The sequence below is a fragment of the Pseudophryne corroboree genome, chromosome 2 (genome assembly GCF_028390025.1).
Source record: "Pseudophryne corroboree isolate aPseCor3 chromosome 2, aPseCor3.hap2, whole genome shotgun sequence".
Lineage (NCBI taxonomy): Eukaryota > Metazoa > Chordata > Amphibia > Anura > Myobatrachidae > Pseudophryne > Pseudophryne corroboree.
In genome coordinates, this window is record NC_086445.1 from 555,748,326 (window position 1) to 555,770,234 (window position 21,909).

The following is a 21,909-nucleotide window of genomic DNA, read 5'->3' on the forward strand; positions in this document are numbered from 1 at the left end:
ATGAACCTGAGTTGACCTTGAATCTCTTCCTCTCAGAATAAGCTTCTTTTTATAGTTTAGTCAGACAGAAGGTTATGAAAAATACTTTGAAATGCCTCCAGGGTATACGAAGAGTTCAGAAGGAGGCATTCTCCTGAGAGAGCATTTTATAGGAAACTGAATTGGGACAGGATCAGTGTGAGTGAAACATCGTATTTTATCATAGAAAAGGTGGTAAGCCAGCAAAATAGCCTATAATGCCAGGTTGTTATTTTTAGATTTGCTTTCTTCCTCAGTAAATTACAGAGAACTTAAATAAGTTCACTCTAAAGAATATAGCATTGACTAGAAATGGCAGACACAGTGTGAAATATATTATTAAATGCTGATCAAAAAATGCTGGCACCTTTGAGAATTTCTACCATAAACAGAAAAACAATAACCGACAATGTAATCACCAGTGTTTGTACATTCTGTAATACAAAATACAGTATTTCAGCATGTTGTCTTAGGACCTGACCAGTGCAACCAGTTTATAATTCTAGTCTAACAACAAGAAACAAAGAAAAATCAGCACTCTCGAAATGTCATAAAGAAATATCTGGAAAAGACCCCGATTATAATATCTGGAAAAGTCCTATAATCTCATGTCGGGGGTGCTACCTAAGACAACCATGAGTAACACCTAATAAACAAGAAGAAAATGGGGTTGTACTGCTAGGTGCACAAAACTGAAATAAAATTTAACTTTTATTAAAACATTGTGTTAAAAGACCGATATTTCGGACAGTGTGCGAAAAATAGGGTTAAAATTGGATAAAGGATCCAAAAATGTGCTCTAAGATAGAGAAGTGATGAGAGTTAAAAAATGTGTCTGCTCCTTTGATTGCACTGTCTCTCTAATGGGGTGTATTTAAATATATATTTGGTATACTTAATATGTGTTACAGGTTGAGTATCCCTTATCCAAAATGCTTGGGACCAGAGGTATTTTGGATATCGGATTTTTCCGTATTTTGGAATAATTGCATACCACAATGAGATATCATGGTGATGGGACCTAAATCTAAGCACAGAATGCATTTATGTTTCATATACACCTTATACACACAGCCTGAAGGTCATTTTAGCCAATATTTTTTATTAAACATCTTAGTGATATTTGGTGGACCCCTTTCTTTGAAAGTAAAGCATTCATAACCATAACCAGAAATAACGACACTGAGACTTGATTTTGGCAGAAAATTGCTAGCTATTTATTTGTCCCTAACCATTAGGAAACCTGTAATAAAGAGATTAATTTAATATGCCGCTCCAGCTGGCATATGGTGGCGGCCCAAAAGAACGGCTCACTTAATCTAAATTAAACTTAAATAACTCAACCCTATAAATTTACTAAAAGCTTACCATAAACCGGTAATAGGTGACAACTCAACCCCCACAGTGACTACCCACCGCTCCTGGGTGCCCTGCCGCTGCCTTCCCGGACGGGTGGTCAAGCGGCCATAAGTCGATGGAGGTGAGTGCACCTAAACCACAACCAACTGTAAAACACTACAGTTTTCTCTACCATACGAAACTGCCGTTCTTTTCCGCCAATAAATAGCCAACGAAAACAGCCAACAACTTAGAGCCAAAGCACCACGTGCCACAATTTCCAACTACCAGGGCGGGAGGGTGGGAAACCAAATCACCAAGAGACTTAAGATGGCTTCGCCTTCCCTATATATATCAAGCCCTCCCCTTAAAGAAGGCTGTACTTTCCTCACAGCTAGGTCCACCCCTCCCCAGATGTTTAACTCTTTTCTCTCCTATGCAGTCAATACTCTCTTCTAAACATCTTAGTGATATTTGGTGGACCCCTTTCTTTGAAAGTAAAGCATTCATAACCATAACCAGAAATAACGACACTGAGACTTGATTTTGGCAGAAAATTGCTAGCTATTTATTTGTCCCTAACCATTAGGAAACCTGTAATAAAGAGATTAATTTAATATGCCGCTCCAGCTGGCATATGGTGGCGGCCCAAAAGAACGGCTCACTTAATCTAAATTAAACTTAAATAACTCAACCCTATAAATTTACTAAAAGCTTACCATAAACCGGTAATAGGTGACAACTCAACCCCCACAGTGACTACCCACCGCTCCTGGGTGCCCTGCCGCTGCCTTCCCGGACGGGTGGTCAAGCGGCCATAAGTCGATGGAGGTGAGTGCACCTAAACCACAACCAACTGTAAAACACTACAGTTTTCTCTACCATACGAAACTGCCGTTCTTTTCCGCCAACAGCGAAAGACTCATCCCCACAGTCTTTCGCACCGCCACCATAAACCTACCCTAACTCCTGCAAAGCGAAACCTAGATCCTCCAGAAAAAACATCATCCCCTCATCGGATAGATGAACTCCATCGCGCCGGAAAAGGTGGCTGTCTCTGAACCGTATCCTCGGGTGGCGAACCACCCTCCCACCGTGGGACAGCACCCACTTTGCCACTGCTCCGTTCACCTTTTTCCGGGCCTCATCAATCTGGCGACCATCCGCCACACCCCTCCAACACAATCTCGGCACCATCATGGAAAAAACCAACACACAATTGGTCCATTGCGCGGTCACACTTGCCAGATCCTGTATCATGGCCCACCGCAGCTCCAAGGATGTCCTCTTCCCCAAGTCGTTGCCACCTAGATGGACAACCAAAACTTTAGGGACTCCATGCTTGCTGGCCTGACTCACTAACCTACTCTTCAGCTCACCCCACATCATTCCGCGCCAGCCAAGCCATCTGACACCCTGTATTCCAAACAATGCCTGAGACCCTTCCGAGGACACAAACCTGGCCGCCCAGTAAATGTAAGAGTGGCCAACCACCCAAATGGTCAAATTGTCTTCAAACCATCCTGAAGGGAAAAAGAGGGGTAGAATAGATTACTAAGAGGCTTATTCATTGTTTATACTGAAGGATCTGCCAAAAAAGAAAACTTTAGGACTCGCTATTGCAGCAGTCACGGCCTAGCCGACTGCACCATGCTTCGTTGCCAATTTAGAAGTGCAATTAAAGACACAAAGGGGGAAGATCAAATGAAATTAAACGAAATAAAAACAGGGGGAGGGGGGGGGTATAAAATGGGAAACACATGTAATAACTCAGCTGGAGGTGAAACGTAAAGACCTGCTGAGGGACTCTGATTAGACCAAATTAGCCGAATTATAGATTAGAATTCAGTCCGTCAAGTCAGGCAAAAAATCGCAAAATAACTCCAGACCCCCGCTGCCGACTCATGCCGGCAACGGCGAGTAGCTAATCCCTGAGTAGGATAAAAAGGGGGAACAAACATTAACAAACGCACAACTCCATAAAACACAGAACTGAAACAGCATAACAAATTGCAATTAACAATGCCCCAAGCGCCGGGCGCCCTCTCACGTGACGGGGCGAATATATCGCCTGTAACTGGACGACTTCCATCGCCCCACCGCCTGGATCTCAGTTCTGGAGAAACCCGCCGCAGCTGCCGACGTCGCCGCGCCTATCCGAAAGGAATGGGTACCGAAAGCAGCAGGTGAGAGGCCCAAGCCCGTCAGACAGCGACCCAGCATCCACCGGAACTGGTATTTTGTGACTGGCAGCCCGTCATAATGCAATAGCCATGACCCTTCCTTAGCGGGTCGCACTACCACATATTGCATGGCCAGACCCACTGGGCAAACGCTTTCTGCTAGCGCTGGAACCATCGTAACCCAGCGCCCTCTCCCCACTTGATCCGTCTTGGAGCGCCGCAATCTGCACAGCAAGGACCTCTCACCCACTACCACGTCGCCGACCAGCATGCGCGATTCCGACCTCTTGGAAGGCGCTACCAACTCAGAAACTCGAAAAGCCCCGTGGTAAGCCATCGAGAAAGCTAAACGGAACAAAAGCGCCTCAAACCTGGACGACGCTACTCGCCCCACCGCCTCGATGACGGCCGGCAACAAAGCCGCATCGATGGGCCGCCTCCTATCTGGCGGCGTCGGCGCAACTCGCGCCCACCCTTTCATAGCCTTCCGTAGAACCTCGCTTTTCGTTACATCCGGGACGCCTCGCAGCTTGCAGAAGAATGAGACGCCAGCCAAGTACCGGGACACCACCGCTCGTGACCTACCGGAAACGTAGAGCTGCCACATAAAAGAAAGCATCAGCCGATGCTTGCTCTTACCTTGATGCTGACGACCCTGGACAAACTCCTCCCACTCGTTCCACGCTTGTCCGTACGCCTTGAGCGTGGCCGGCGCTACTGACCGCAACGCTAGACCTTCCAGTCCGGCCCGATCACCTGCCAAACATAACCAGGACAGTGAAAACCCTGCTCTTCGACCTCGGGTGCCAAAACCCAAAACCTCTCCCACTGTCCCCGCGACAATGCATCTGCGATTTCGTTTTCCAAACCGGGAACGTGCTGCGCCCGGAACCATAGATTCCTACGCAAGCATGTCAAAAGCAACTGCCCGAGCACCCTCAGAACCACTAGCGATTTCGCCCTCTGGTTATTAATCGCATGCACTACGCCTAGATTGTCGCATCTAAACACTATGCTGCGATTAGCCAACCGGTCGCCCCAAACTTCCAAAGCTACCATAATGGGAAAAAGCTCCAGTAGCAACAGATCTCTTGTAAGACCCTCACTATGCCAGCTTTCCGGCCAAGATGCCACACACCACGATCCCTCCAAAAAACAACCAAATCCATAGGCACCTGCGGCATCGGTAAACAGCTGCAACCGGTCGCTGTCTACGGCTTGCGCTTGCCATATGCTCACCCCGTTGAAATCCTCCAGGAACGAAGCCCATACGGCCAGATCCCTTTTTAATTCAGAGGACAATCGAACGAAATGATGAGACCTGGCACACCCCGCCGTTGCCCTTTCGAGCTTCCGGCAGAAAACCCTGCCCATCGGAATTACCCGACAAGCAAAGTTAAGCATGCCCAGCAAGGACTGCGCCTGACGCAGCGTGACCTTACGCGAGCCTTTGAACCGGCAAATGGTTTCGCGGAGCTTCGACACTTTGTCCTGAGGCAAGCGACACTCCCCCGCCACTGTGTCAATTTCAATCCCCAAGAACGATAAGCAGGAGTCCGGACCCTCCGTTTTGTCCCCGGCTACAGGAACACCGAAGTGGTAAAAGAGAGCCTGGGTGCTAAACAGCAAATCGGCGCACCTTGTGTCGTTCGCCGGACCCGCGCATAGGAAATCGTCGAGGTAATGTGCAACCCCGTGGCCGCCTGACGTCGACTCCACACACCAATGAAGAAAAGTGCTAAAGCGCTCGAAAAATGAGCATGAAACGGAACATCCCATCGGCAGACATTTGTCGATGAAATACTCCGTCCCAATCTGGAAACCCATGAAACGGAATGAGTCAGGATGCAATGGCAATAATCTAAAGGCTGACTCAACATCGATCTTAGCCATGAGGGCCCTGCTCCCGTAGCTGCGGACCATCTCAAGCGCCTCGTCAAATGACTGATACACCACCGAGCAATAAGCCGGTGGTATTGCGTCGTTGACCGATGCCCCTGGCGGGTAAGAAAGATGCTGTATGAGCCGAAAAGCGCCCGGGGTCTTCTTCGGAACCACCCCGACCGGGGAGATGACCAAGTCATCCACCGGGGGTGATCTAAAAGGCCCCTCCATCCTGCCCAACCTGACCTCCTTATCCACTTTCTCCCGCAGGACAGTCGGCAAGGCCCGTGCAGACTGGAGGTTTCTCTGTGCCCGCACTGACACCTCGCTTGCAACAGGCAAGCGAAAACCAAACTTAAAACCATCTAACAAAAACTTCGCATCCGTTCTATTTGGATACATATCCAACCATTTGCCCATCGTTTCCAACTTAACTGGCGTTGGGGCTCTGCTGAGCGGTCCCGCTCGCGGCCTGCTTCGAGTAAGCCTGCTTTCCCCTGTTTCCCTGTCGCCCCCCTTTGAAACAAGAGGAGGCTGGGTGGGCTCCTCCACAATGCTGGCAGGAGTGACGAAACCGACACTGCTTGCCATAGGAACATGTTCCGCTGTTAAAAGCGAAGCATTTCCCCCGAGGAGCAGACCGCCCGCCCCCGCGAGCGGCCAATCCGCCTGTCCTGGCAATTCCTCCGTCCGCGACCGCCCCCTGGGCTGATGACCCCGCGCGACGCACACCTGTTCCCTGTTTCTGGGGTTCCGCCTCTTGTTGTGATGCCCGGGTCACTTTGAGCAAGACCTCCACATCTTTGAAACCAAAATCCATGACCCGCAGCCCATCCTGTTTCTCCCGAAACTCTTGGTCATACTGCCGCCATTCCGAGCCCGCGGACGTGCGCTGCATGTCATGCACGAGATGCAGGTACCGGATAATATTCATGTGTTCTTCCGGCCTATCCTCCAAATAGCATGCCGCAAACACCCAGAAACCGGCCAGCCAATTATCAAAAGACCGGAAAGCTTCTGTCCCCATGCCCGTCTTAGCGGCCGCCGCTTTGTAGTCCCTCTTCATGGCCCTAGTCAAGACGAATAAGTCCACGAAGTCACCCCTACGTATCTTCTTGCGGCAGCTGTCTCGCAGCCCCCTCATAACTGCGGTGTACTCGCAGCGCACTACCCCCGGCAGATCGCGCCGCTTCTTTGCCCTACGCTCTTCCACACTCATTCGCCTGCGTCGCTTGCGCCTCTTCTGCTGCTTTGCCGCTCTTTTGGCAAGTTTCTCGGCCTCCCTCCTTGCCCTAGCAGTACTATCCGCGTCGGACGCCTGCGACGCTAAAGAAGAGGAGGACGAGGAGGACGAAGAGCTTCGCGAACTCGAGCTCGTGGTGGAAACTGATATAGACTGTACCAACTCACCGGATGCCATCGACCTCTCCGACCCGGATCCTTCGTTTTCTTCCGTCCAATCATCGTCCGCCACGAAATCTGCCCAATCTCTTTCACTTCGGCCCTCTGTGGAAGACAAAACAGAAGAGGGCCCGGCCCGCGCTTGCGGCGCACGCCGGGCACCCCGTGCGGAATGCGCAGTGACTGTGCGCCCCCGCTGCTCCCGTTCTGGCCCTAGCTCCAGCTCCGCCGCGGCGGCCCCCAGCTCTCGGCAGGCTCGTGCTACTCGCTGCGCCACTGATGCCCTTCGATCGCCAGACCCCCTGCGTCCCGCAGACTGGCCAACATCCGTCCTTGCCCTAGGGGAGGCCACTGCTGCTAACGGCCCCAGAGCCTCCACCACCGTGGCCAGCGCCGACGCCATGGCCCCAGGAGGAACCCGTGCGGCGCGACCCGCGGAAACGCCGCCCGATGGACGGCCGGTCCTTGGTTGGGCACGAGCCCGCGCCCACCGACGCCTGACGCGCCCCGGGGACCCTGCTCCTCGTGCTCTAAACCGAAGGCAAGTGCACCCCGGACAGCCCTACCACTCTCAAATTCCGAGCCTACTTCTTCCCTCTCCGGGGAAGCAGAAAAATCCCCTGGTCCTGTGGAGGACCCACTGTCGGGCTCAGCGGCCCGTGCCGCGGCCCTGCGGCCGCTGACCCATTCCCTGTCTCCCTTCCTGCCGCGGGACCCGCTGTGCCCCGCGGTATTCATGGGGACCTGCTGCCCCCCCGCGCGTGCTCCCCCACGTGTCACCTGGCCCGCGGAGGGCGCACCCGCCCGCTGGCCCCGGCCATCCCTTGCCGCTGATGCTGTACCCCCTCCTCCTACTGCCCTCTCCATGCGCCCAGCGCTGCCTACTCGAGGCATACGCTGCACCCCCCTCATGTGTTCACTCCCCCTGCCGTCTACCGGCATCCGGGGAGAAGAAGCGGGTGATCTGTGCGGAGTTGGCCCCGCTGCGCGCGCACGTGCGCGGCCCGCGGCGTCCGGAACGAGCGTGGGCACGCGCGCGCCTCGGGCGCGCGTCCCACGTCCTCCCGCCAACGGTCTCCCGCATTGATCCTCCTCCTCGGCCGCCGTGCGAGGCTCCTGCATAGGCCCCGCGCGGCGACCGCCTGCTCCCGCACCTGTCCTCTCCCCCCGCCCGGCACGAACACTCGGCCGCGGCGAGGAAGGAGAGTTACTGTCTGCCGCTCCCGGGCGCTCACCGCAGCGCGCACGCGCGCGCCCGCGGGCGCCCGACCTGATCCCGGGAACGGCGGCCCCCGGAGGGGACGGCCGCCGCCCGCTGATCCTCGGGTGGCCTGAAAGGACCACCGGTCCCCCACGCCATCCTCGTCCGGCTGAAGTGCCCAACCCGGCCCCCGGCGGCGAGCCCGCCCGGACCCCGTCCGCGCTGCCTGCGGCCGTGAGTGTAGAGGCCCTAGGGGACGGAGCCCCGTCCCTCAGGCCGCCCACCGCCGCCTCAGGGCCCGCTCGGACGTCCGAGCCGCTGTACCGAGCCGGGGCCCTTAGCACGCGCCGGGGCCTAGCAGACATGTTAGCAGGTAGACAAACCAGGGGAGAGGGTATAAATAGTGAGGGGTTCTCTGGAGAGGAGAATCACCACAGATGGTCACGTGAATAGGTATCAAAGATAGTATTGTTATGGGTATCTCGACTGCATCAGCTTTTGATCGGCATTTGTCCGACCCACGGATGTGCCCGTGTTCGCTGTGCAGTACTCTGATAACCCAATGTGTGGTACAGGTATAAAAGCTAGTATTATTATGGGTATCACGAAGCCCCGGTACACAAAAAATATATAGATAAAGTCAGTGCAAGAGCATTGGAGCAGACCTTTTTGCATACATTGTGATTACATGACAACTGACAAGCTCTGCACAGTGTATTTGGGAACAGCGGCCAATCGGACCAGTGTTGATTAGAATCAACACTGTTGTAGCGCTGTCACTCACTTCAGGAATAGATCTTAACATATTGGTGGGGGCGTATTACAGGTGCTGTATAGAGCACCAGGAATAATAAAACATCCTGTCAATCAGACCACTGCTGAGCAGCTCACAGATCGCTGCAGCGGTATCATACATTGACTGGAGACACTTAGTGGGATTTAGAAATGATAGTACCAATCAGCTGCGTGCACATGCAGAGGACTGTCAGTCAGTGATCAAGAGAAGTCCCACAACATTTATCAGGCGTGTCCCATGTTCAGACTATTCACACTGGTAATATAGGAACATTTAATACTTGAAATTTACTGGAGAGATGTGTAATTAATATATACAGATACAATCATTTACCCAGTGTTTTTCAGCGTTATTACCAACATTGCCCCTGTTTGTCCTAATAGCATTTAGGACAACACATCACCATAAAGTGATTAGGGCAATACTTATGTGAATTAATATAAAGGAGATATATATCCATAAGGTACTGGGCACTCCACAGCCATTCCCGTGATTTATTACATCAGTATATATGGCTTTTTGCACACACATCTTCCAATTGACGCAGGCTTAGCGGTCTGTGTGTCTGTAGCAGCCTATTTTACATATGGTATTCAGCATCCTGCCATCATGGCAATTGGGGAATAGGGTAGATTCCCTTACATTGAGCATATTGCCCCATCAAATATATTTGAAAACAGTGAGCAGTTTGTATCTTGCGTTACAATTTGAGTCTCTATAATACCGAACATCTGTAGATAATGGTGACAGGTGGTAACAGCAGAATTTACGGAGGTAATTTCTGCCCTATATAATACAGTTCATTTAATTTACAGTGGGTTATCAAAGGATCGGTACCCTTAAATTCAATAGTTTTTTCTCTATTAGGGGTATATAACACATATTAAGTATACCAAATATATATTTAAATACACCCCATTAGAGAGTCAGTGCAATCAAAGGAGCAGACACATTTTTTAACTCTCATCACTTCTCTATCTTAGAGCACATTTTTGGATCCTTTATCCAATTTTAACCCTATTTTTCGCACACTGTCCGAAATATCGGTCTTTTAACACAATGTATTAATAAAAGTTAAATTTTATTTCAGTTTTGTGCACCTAGCAGTACAACCCCATTTTCTTCTTGTTTATTAGGTATAATTCTAGTCTAGCCTGACCATTTGCACTACTTCATCAGCTGTTACTCTTACATTTTCCAGCACACAAATAATATTTATTAGTAGTTATTAATATAGCACACACATATTATGCAGCACTTTACAGAGAATTTACATCGGGCCTTGCACCAGTGGAATTTACAATCTGTGGGGAAGATGTACTAAGACTTGAAGAGAGATAAAGTGAACGTACTGTAAAGTTCCAGCCAATCAGCGTCCTAACCATCGTGTTACTGGCTTTGTTTGAAAAATTGCAGTTAGGAGCTGATTGGCCGGTACTTTACCTACGTCCACTTTATCTCTTTACAAGGATTAATACATAGACCTATTCCTTACGACATGTCCCCCCCCACACACACACACTAAACTTAATATTTATCAGAATAATGTTTTTGGATTATGGGACTAAACCCACCTGGAGAACATACTGGCTTCACACAGACAGTTCCCTGGTTGTAATCAAACTCATGACCCTCATGCAAGTTAGACAAGCTAATCATTGTGCCGCATATATATATATATATATATATATATATATATATATATAAAATTATTATAATTTTTTTTAACTAGTGATCCTAGCAACAGATACTTGAAATAATTCTGTTAATTTAAATAGTAAACCTTAGAATATTAGTTAAAAATTTATTATTTTGACATTAATCTCACGATTGTCGGCATTTCAAACTTTTTAGACATTCTGGGCTAGATTTATCATAGCTTGGAGAAAAATAAAGTGTAGAGAGATAAATACCCAACCACTCAGAGTCTAATGCTGGGTACACAATTCAGCAAGATGTCAGCTGACCAGCTGTAGAACCAACAGAACAGCCAATGCAGGTAAACATATAAACTTACCGATTGGCCACTAAATGTGGTGTACTGACTTTACAGCTGGGTGGGCATTTGAATTTGCCCGCCAGCTGAGATGTCAGTCCTAGCGACAAGTGTATGTGCTGCAGGGTTGACGAGATATGTCTGTGAGTTACTTCATTCACAGAAATATTGTTTGTATATACACACGACTTGCTAGCTACATATAGGCTGTTCACTTGAACTTGCACTACATTGCCCAGTGTGTACCCAACTTTGCTGCCATGTTACAGGCTGTGTTTTAAAAATTACAGTTAGGAGCTGATTTGTTAGTACTCTATAAATAGTATTTTTCAAATTGGGAATAAAGGAAAAGCCAGTAATATTCACACATTGTCTAATTCTTTCATTGTAGTGGGAGGAAATTAGTGGTGTTGATGAGAATTACAAGCCAATTCGTACTTACCAAGTGTGCAATGTGATGGAGCCAAATCAGAACAACTGGCTGCAGACAGGCTGGATCTTGAGACGGAATGGGCAAAGGATCTTTATTGAGCTCAAATTCACTCTAAGGGACTGTAACAGCATTCCTGGAGTTGTGGGGACATGCAAGGAGACATTTAATCTTTACTACATTGAATCTGATTTCGATCTTGGAAAAAACATCAAGGAAAGCAAGTATGTCAAAATTGATACCATTGCAGCAGATGAAAGCTTCACTCAAGGGGATCTAGGAGAACGCAAGATGAAACTGAACACAGAAGTTAGAGAGATTGGACATCTTAACAAGAAAGGCTTTCACTTGGGATTTCAGGATGTGGGAGCTTGTGTTGCCCTAGTCTCTGTACGTGTCTATTATAAAAAGTGCCTCTCCACAGTGCAGAACCTGGCAGTGTTTCCAGACACAGTGGCAGAGGCAGCCTTTTCAACTCTAGTGGAAGTTAGGGGGACTTGCGTGAATAACTCTGAAATAGACTTGGATAATCCACCCAGGATGCATTGCAGTGCAGAGGGGGAGTGGCTGGTCCCTATTGGAAAATGTACTTGTAGTGCTGGCTTTGAAGAAAAGGAAGGTAGCTGTGCAGGTAAAAATCAGTTTATAGTCTCTATAGATTTTATTGATTGATATGTGTGATTTACTTGCAAAAGATAAACAAAAAACAAATCAATGTTAAACTGTGGCACGTTGTTTATAGTCTATGTCAACTTGTAAAATGAATTAGATACCACAGGATACATGTATTCTGTATTGCGCTGAAGTTTAATAACCCTTTGTCATTATTATATTTAAATTAACACTACAATAATTCAATTAATTTATGTTAGGGCATACAAATGGGCATTTTATCTGGAGTATATCATCATCTTTCAACAAGCAAAGATATATACAGTAGTTTGTGGCAAAATCTGTGGTCACCATAGCAACATTATTACATGTAAAGTGACAATAACTGCCTTATTATGTTGTACAATTAAAATGCATTCTGCAGGGCTGAATGGAAAATGCTGTTAGCAGAAGCACCCGCTGTTAAGCTACCTCTTCCCTAATAGTTACTTATGCCTTTTATATACACATTTATCCTTTATTTCCGGTACCATGGCCTTTCCTTAATTTACCTGAATACTGTGTGTTGCAGTGTTAAGAAAAAAACACACGTACTTTTGAATTGGAAGAAGTTCATCCCTGCAGTGTGACGTTCTAAGCACGTATCACAGATGAAGCTGCTCTCACTGCTATTGTGTGTGCACATTCAGCCAGGAAGACAGCATGCCAAGCACATAATTGTTATGTGACTCTATAGTCCAAACAGCAGTAGAATATCTCTCTCGTACCTGATGAGAACTGGTCAACTGTGGTCATGACCGGAGGAATTCATAGTATACATTATAATACTGACAGTTGTAATAGGTTTGCATGTTTAAGACCATTGTATAAATATGGAAAATAATGGAAGATTAATATTAGTTTACTAATGCAATATACTTAATCTCTAGTTGGCTAATTATTATGTTGTTGTGCAAAAGTAGCAAGTGACAGCATTGATAAAGAGGCTTTAGTATTAGCAGCAATGTACATAGACCTTAGTATTAGCAACAATGTACATACTGGAATTTTTATGAAGTGTTGTAGACATCACCTCAAGCAATATTAATTAATCACTGCTAATGAAGAAAACATCAAAACCGCTTTTATGTTGTGATATGAGGTTTAAAGTAATTTAAATCCAGTTGACAACTGAGACATTGATTAAACACTTGTTTATTGAGTCTACCTCAGTTTTATTAAGATTTCTAGCTCTCTGGCAGAAATGTTTATTACCCTTTGTAGAATTGCCTTTTGCAAGTATTAGTAGCATGTGCCTGTTATAACCATACTTGGGAACTCCTAGGATCTAACCAAAAGACTCAGTGGTCTTAGTTATAAAATAGTGGCTCATGGTTTCTGCCCAAAATTTCAGGATCACTCAATGTAGATTATTTTACTCCATATTTTTGTTGCCTTTATGCTGTTAGTGTCACTTACAGTACATGTCATTTTGTGGAAGTGGTATTTACATTTTTGCAGATTTGTCAAGTTTTTTTTTTTTTAATCATCTAAACTCACATAAATTTAGGTGACTCGAGTCGAACCGAATCCTGATTCGCAGCTTCCCTTGTATCAGAACTCAGATTTAAGATCTGAATCTTGGGTTTTGGATTGCTTGTAAGTCCCTCCCTTGTGCCATTTCACACAGTAGAGTGTGGTCAAAATTGGCTTGAAATGGCTGGAAATTAATGCTATTGATGGTAATAATATTGTATGAACAAAAATATGTCCAAATTACACAATTTCAGCTGTTTTTATGAATTTTCAAGAAGTCCCAAACCAACTCTGAATCAGAACCAAAACACTTGAGGGTGGTTTTGGCAAAACCAACACAAGGGTCCCACTCACATCTCTACATTTTAGCAATCAAAGAAGCCAAATCTGTTTAACTAATTTTTAGTACTTTGAATTCAAAAGTTTAGGATCACCAAATAAATAGCGTTTTGCATTTTCTCATAATGATAATAATAATAATAATAATAATAATAATATGATATTTCTCCTAAAGGCTCCAGGTAGCAAAGCAAACTGCAGTTGTTTAGAAAGTTCCCAGTTATGGTCATAATCCTACATTATGGGCTAAATGTAATAGAGTGAGAGTTTCAAAAAGTGAGAGATTTGGTAAGGTTTTGCAGTTTTTTTAAAAAAGTGGCAATCATTTACACAGCAAGATCAACCTGGTTTTGCAGTGTAAATGATTGCCACTTTAAAAAAAAAATGAAAAACCTTACCAAATCTCTCACTTTCTGAAACTCTCAGACTATTACATTTGGCCCTAAAAGTTAAAAATGTGAATGTAGGTTTTGGGTATCCATTTTCATACAGCGAGGTTGAAACAAAGGGAAAAAAAAGTCTTATTTTTCCTGTGTATGAAATACATTTTGTTATTTTTTACATTTGCAAATAAATGATATTATTACATGATCAAAACATAATTTAAAGTCTCTGTTCTTTTATTAATATTTAAGAAATTATATATTGACCAAAACCAATTTTGATTTTTTTTTTCCTCCAAATAATCAGAAATCAGCGCTAATATCAAGACAAGAAATGTGCAACCGTAGTCCAAACTAGAATTGCTAAATATTGTGCACAGGTTCTTAATTGTGAGTGTGTTACCAAAGTGTGTATTTATTATTGCCAGTATTTGGCTTGCCTAATTGATGTATGAACAATAGGGAAATAAAATGCCTTCAAACAGATTACCAGCTAGTAGCTGTGTTCACAGAAACAGGTTCATGCACTTGCCATTTACTGAACCAGTGTGCAATACACAGAAATAACACCTTTATATATACTAATGAACTTGTGTCAGATGGCTATAGAGTTACATATACAGAAGTTATGTGTCAAAATAGGTTGTGTGTATAGATTTTTAAATGATCCATATATAATCTTCACCAGTTTATTCTTTACAGAAATATTGTTTTATTGTTTTAAAGCTGATCAGTAGATGAGGCATTGGGCCCCCAGTCAGTGGAGCCCACTGGAGGTTTACCCTGTACCCCTGTGGGGCGGTCCTACCCAGCCCACAGGTATTGATACTTATTTAAAACCTCTGTATGGAGCAATAAAAAGATGAGCTGTCTAAAAAAAGGCAAAGTTTCCATAAACGCCACCTTGTTGAAGATTTGTTTTCCAACATATACACTGTGGGGAATTCCATAATCAATGAATGGAAAATCTGGATAGTAGTTTTACATACTGTACTATACAAAATATACAAAGGGGCTGTACAATATATACAGTCAGAGTTGCATGCAAGTTGGCCACTTGTATGTGTGACTGCTTTGTATGAACAGAAATAAATGTGGCTCTTCACCAGTATGCAGAGTTTCACTTATCTATGTGGCCACACCATCCCTACCCATCTGCTTGCAGAAGTAGCTACCATTACTATCAGTTCACATTTGCACCAGTCCTATCCATCATGTAAGAGATATGGCCGAAATGCGCCTGCAACTTTGCTAACCCATGTTAATGCAATACAAACACTGACTGAGATGAGATATTCAGCTCGGACACATGCACCGTGCAAAAAGTCCACAAGACCTGTTTGCAAAATTAATTTGCGTGTAACTCTAAAACAGTTACAATTTGTTTAAGGCATAGGCGTTTCTGTATTGGGTGCAGGGGGCCCCACACCACACACCCTGCACCTATATTTAATTACTTGCCTCTCCAGAGTCCGCGTTGGCGCTGCTAATGCTGGAGAAATCACTTGGAAAATGGTGTGGCGGCCATTTTCCAGGTGATTTGCGCATGCACAGTAAAGATTTGTCTAAGAGAACATTTCAGGTACCATGTTTATGGAGACCTGTGCATACACAGTCTGTGGCAATGCAGAGAGGAGGGGGACACAGAGAGGACTCTGCACATGGCCCCCCTCCTCTCTTAAACTGCCCCTGGTTCCAGGTTAGGTCCTAAATATAGAAAATAGACAGCTGCAGGACAAGAGTTCCTTGGTTATTTCCTCAACAGATTTATATTTAATGGGTCCTGGGGAATATCCAATTTGCCCCTGTAATTTACCGGGACTAACTATCCCGCCGAAACACTATCTTATTAGCCCTGATAACCTGGTGCGAGACGCAGCTTATCAGGGATTTTGTTTAAGGCAAAACCAAATCCCTGGACACAGCCCTGTTTTCATGCATGTTTTCAGTAGATAATGTATTGTTTTATAGGCAACCAAATTGGATAACCTGTTAAAAAATATTGGTGAAACATTGGAAAAAAGTGTAAAAAAATGGCAGTTTTTCAGACCCAATATTGTTTCACCTCTAATTGTATACCCCCTTATGTGTTAAGCCTTGGAGAGAGAAAAAGTGGACAAAGATAAAGTAATAACCAACCAGTTCCAAACTGTCATTTATCAAACACAGCCTGTAACATGGTAGTTAAGAGCTGATTAGCTGGTACTTTATCGCCATCCACTTTCTCTCTCTCCAAGGCTTAGTATATAGACCCCTAAGGGGGTCTATTTACTAAACCTTAGATGGAAATAAAGTGCATGGAGATAAAGTACCAGCCAACCGGCTCCTAACTGTCATTTTTCAAACCCAGTCTGTGACATGGTAGAAAGGAGCTGATTGGCTGGTAATTAATCTCCATCCACTTTATCTCCGTTCAAGGCTTAGTACATAGACCCCATAGGGGGACATTTACTAAGCAGTGATAAGAGCGGAGAAGTGAGCCAGTGAAGAAGTTGCCCCATCAACCAATCAGCAGCTCTGTATCATTTTATAGTGAGCAACTTATAGATGTTACTTCAGTGCTGATTGGTTGCCATGGGCTCACTTCTCCGCTTTTATCACTGCTTAGTAAATGTACCCCTTAAGCTCTTAATATTTTATATGACTGTACTATTTTCAGATATTACTCCCTCCATTCTTACAGTAAATCAAATCTAATTTGCACATACTATCTAATGTTTCAGTTGTTATTAGTAATCCGACATATTTTTGGTATATCATCAGAAACAACAGGTGAAACAATCCCTAAGGAGTACAATGCCATTACGGTCTTAATTGTAATTGTATGATGTATTCTGAAAGGTGTCAAAATCACACTACCCTTCTCTCCCGAAACCCCCAACATTCTGTCCAGTGCACATCATTAGGCTCCACACCTCTAGGTGCTCCCCACCATTGTCTTTTTGTCATGCTCTTGCCATTTCAACCAACACTCCAGGATCTCCTGAAAAGAAGGTCCAAAAAGCAGGCAAATATGGTAGAAAAAAATCCTATCCTGTTTTTGTTCTGATATTCAAGTGTTTAAGTGCTTCGATCCTATTTTATCTTTCTTATTAGATATGCATACAATAAATGATATCTGAGTGCTCAAACATTATGATCATTAGATGTGCTGAGGTAAGGAAAGGCAGAAAATGCTGTTGAAATATTTATATACAGTTTGCATGTGTTTATGTCAGTTTAATTAATGGAGTGCAGACGTATCATTAGAGTTTCAAATATATTAAATTCGAGTAAGAGGCGATGATTAAAACTGAGACACTATTGATCAGCAGAGATAAATAATATGGATGATTTTAATTTGTGTCTAGCTATTCCTCTGCGTTTCATGTTCTGCCAGTGCAATTTCTTCTGTGGAGAAGCAAAATACAAATTAACCCTAAGGCACTATTTTTGAGTATTGTGTTTTAGTGCTTTATAGCTTAAATAGTTATTTTATTTTTACATCAATAAATATTGAAACATTAGCATAATATATTTTAAAAATCCTTCTTTACCAATGTGCATTGAATCAGTGCCTTAAGTCACAATTACTTCTAAGACTTTTTTTATGGTTTTCATGCAATTTCAACACATGAAGTATATAGAGAATTTTACTCATTGGGAGATATTTAGGAAAATATAAACATGAATTTAGCCCAAAGCAACAGTGGTTGTTTTCCTAGTACAGTATAGTTGAAAAGTGCTGTTTAAAATCGAGACACATAATTAGGGGCTACTGGTTACTATACTCATTTTTTAGTTCCTTGTACACATAGCAATGGGATGCTGTGAAAATCCTGCCAGTAAGAGACTGACAGTGGGATCCTGATGGACAGAATCCCGACAGATCTTGCCGGTAAGAAGTAGTGGAGTTAAGGTAGGCACAAAGGAGAGGGCTAGGGTTAGCCTGCAAGGGGGGCAGGGCAGATAGGGTTAGGCTGTGATAGGGAGGAGCAAGGGGAAGGCATAGGGGTAAGGTTAAATACTTACTGGGATGCATAGGGTTTCTGTCCTTCAGGTTTACGTTGTCAATCTTCTTGCAGGATCCTGGCTGCTGGGATTTCGTGCCCAACCCATATCAATAATTTTCCCAGATTATATAGAGTATTATGCTTTTTACAATGTGGCTTAATATTGTCCAAGCTACTAACACACATTCTCCATATGCAAATTAATGTTTGTGTTCACTTGATAGCATAACAGATTCATTAAGAAACAATAATTGTTCCAAAAACAATACATTCTAATTTGCAAATAAAACAATGCATGCTGCCTAAGCATTTTAACGTGATTCTCATGCTCTGGGAAACAGAGGTGCCAGGCCCAGGCTTGTGGGGAGAAGGGGGGGGGGTGTATGACTGGGGCCAAGGTAAATTGCTTAGGGAGACATTGTCCCTGGTTGCAGTGCAGCTGAGGGGGACAAGTGTTACCCTGTGCAGCTGCCGGCACCTCCCTGATTTGGCCAAGCCTCTTCCCTCCCCCTGTGTCTGGGCCCATGGTCACTCTCACTGGCCCTGTCTCAAAATGCTCTCATTGGAATATTTGGCTATGCAAAGAAACCAATACGTTACACATTACTAATCACAAATATTCCAGCCTAGAAATGAGAAAGGTCATGGTGAAACTTCAGATCAGATTTGTGGTGGAGCAGTACACTTTGCAGAAGTGCAAAGTTTCTGAAAAACAATCATTGATTTGCTTTGCTTTTGTTCCATGTAGTTCCATTCCACGCTGTATGTATAAAACGGCATTTATCACAATCTAAAGTTCTGAACATATGTGAGGAGGGACTGGGAACACTTATAGCTAAATGCCTCTAGCAAAACACAATTTCACTGTCAACTACAAAATTAGATGAATTTTTCATGTAACAGATTTGAAAGTTGTGCTCCTCTTTAGTAGAGAGTAGAGACACAAGGTTTTCTCTACAAAATTACCCTTATCTGTGTGTCTTTGCTGAATATGAATAGAACATAAAACAGCATTTGTCCGTTAATGTGAATTGCCATATTGGAAATACATTTTGACATACATACCAATAGCAACAGCAAGGGCTGACATGAGGTACTGTAGAAGAATAATATCAGGCAGAGTTTCATATTGTTTGGACAATAGCAGAAATATGAACATTATTCATAGCCATTTTTAAAAACAAAGTAAAAATGACACCATAAATAAAGAAGAGGAATGTTTTTTTCAGACCTGGCAGGTATTAAAGTTTCCCATGACTACAAAGAAGATAAAGAAGTTTGTTTCCCTATGAGGAAGCAAAGACGATAAAGATGAAAGAAAGAAAAAGGGCTGTGAACTCTCCAGCATGAAAGAGAGAGATCATTTGTTTAAGACAGTTGGGCTGCAGATAGTTATGTTCTTTAGTCTTTAGGAATGTTAGTACAGTTGTACCTAGTGGTAGGTGTATTTTGACAAAGCTGGACGCTCTTACTGCTAGTACTGCCTAGTAAAATGTTTAATATGGGGCTGATTTTTATTTGGGAGCAAATCACAAAAAACTTTGCACCTGAACAAACCATTTTGCAATGTAAGGGGTGCTAAGCTAATACATGTATTGTTTTGCATGCAGGATAAATATTGAGTGTTTTTACATGTAGTGTAGCTCCCAAATACTGTGCAGCTTTATTTATATTTAAATGTAGATCTAGGTATGCATCTAGGGTGGGCAGGTTTTTATGCAGCCCCAGCATGAATTATCACTGACTGTACTGGGATCAGCAAACCCCAATCTCAGCCATCTACCTGGGTGCAGCATAAGCAGTGATGTCTGCGGGTACTCTAGTTTAGCACCACAACAACATTAGCTTTTTCCCCAGGAAGAGGTAAGAGTGTTGGGAGCGTGACTTTGTGGCGGCATTGCTATGTGGGGGGTGGGGGGTGTCTATTTAACTCACCCCTACACTGCTGCTGAGAGGGTGTAGTGGGTACTAACTACCCAGGCATGATGGTGGGGCCCAGGTGCATGACAGCTCCTCCTACTTTGTCAGGGTTACTGGGAGTGCGACAGTGGCTGTATTTTCCTGTTATAATGGAGGCATTACTATATATTGTTATTAAATTGGGGGCATTACTATATATTTCTATTATACTGGAGGTATCACTATATATTTCTACTATACTGGAGGCATTACTATATATTTTTAGCCTTGCCTCCAGATTTAAAAAAAATGGGGCTGTTGTGTGGCCACGCCGCTAGTGTCATATAGCCACTCTCAGTAGCAGCATATGGCCACACCGCCTAACAACACATGACCACGCCCATCTTTCGGCACTCAGTACCACTAAGAAAATATTTCTACTTGCACCACTGGACACACCCAACTCAAATCTAAACCTGTCTGCACCAGCAATGCAGTATAGCTATGCCATAGTTTTTTTTTCTTTTATTTCACTTGCAACTCAGAGTCAGCTCATCAGCTCCCTATGTTTTTATGGTAACGTGCAAATTCTTCAGTTGTAAATAACAGCTGGAAATACACTCATGAGGTGCATGTAAAAGAATTGTCTTGTAACTTATTACTGAAATATTTTATTTTAGTATAATATTACTTAGCTGTGTTGACAGTTTTTTTGTGTGCTGTCAAACTGTTTTTGTGTATTTTAACAATAATGTGAAAAGTTTTGAAAATCAAAATCAAAAATATTTAGAGTTTAATCTTTGTTGCAGACCTATAGAGGGACAAATAAATTAGAAATCTGCTAATATTACAACAACAGGTAAAACAGATATTCTGCAGGTCCGTTGAACACCTACACCCTGCAATTTGTATTCTCACTGATTGTGACATTTTTCTGAATGCATGTTTGCAATAATAATATGTGTATGGTTATTTCATCTTATAACCTTTGCAGTAGTCATTTAACAACAGTTGTTATTTTAAACTGTACTTGGCATCCAGATAAAACGATCTGTAGTTTTATGGATTTCCACAGTATGCATGATTATGGGGCTAGGATGATGAAGATCTCTCCATCTCATAATCAGAAGTAAACATTTGTGATTAAAAAAAAAAAATCACTAAGAAAAACAACTGCAATCAGAACTCCCCATCATTTCACAGTTGACTTCTTGTTAAAGGTTTCATGCCTCTGCAAAAGTTTCATTTTAAACCCATAAAGAATTTAGACACAGAGATTCAACATTCACCAAGAAAACCAGATTAATGTTTGCTGGGGAGGAAAAGGCGGGGGTGGAGGGGGGGAGTTGTGTGTGTGTGATGCTGAATACATTGTTATAGTTCATCCTAATTTTAGAAGACTTTCATACTGCAAGTCAATTGGAGGAAACCATTGTGATATATAGAGATGCAAATATATGGGAAAGGATGCTATTTTGCAATTTCAGTCTCATATTTGTATGTGAATATAATTGTTTTGACTGATAACTGTATCATTATGTAAGTCAAGATGGCAGCAATTGCAAAGCTTCCAAGCAGAGGAGTTTTAATGCCTGGGGGAACCCATGTGCAGGCAGCGTGGCTCCCCTCCGTGCAGAGCCACCCCATGTTTCTGCCAGAGATGCCAACTTTCCAGTGATATTTTTAGGAAGATGGGACATGTGCACAAAACAGAAAAGTCTGTACTATGACCTGAAAGATGGTGTAGCCAGAAGAATACATAGGGTAGGTTCTGCTGTACAGTACACTGTGTGGTAAGTCTTAGGTGAAGACTTAACCCATAGGGGGGAATTCAAAGCAGGGCCTCCCCATCCTGTTGGCTAAATGGGCAGTTGCCCAAGGGCCCCAGAAATCTAAGAGGGCCTGCAACCAATTCCAAACCA

General features: G+C 44.0%; 1 protein-coding gene across 1 annotated transcript in view; it reads left to right on the plus strand.

Annotated features, from left to right (window-relative positions):
- Positions 1–21,909, plus strand: part of EPHA10 (EPH receptor A10) — a 978,906-nt gene that overhangs the window by 128,512 nt on the left and 828,485 nt on the right. Inside the window, exon 3 of the mRNA XM_063954339.1 lies at positions 11,209–11,878. Coding sequence (XP_063810409.1) covers positions 11,209–11,878 — 670 coding nt within the window. The remainder of the gene's footprint in view (positions 1–11,208; positions 11,879–21,909) is intronic.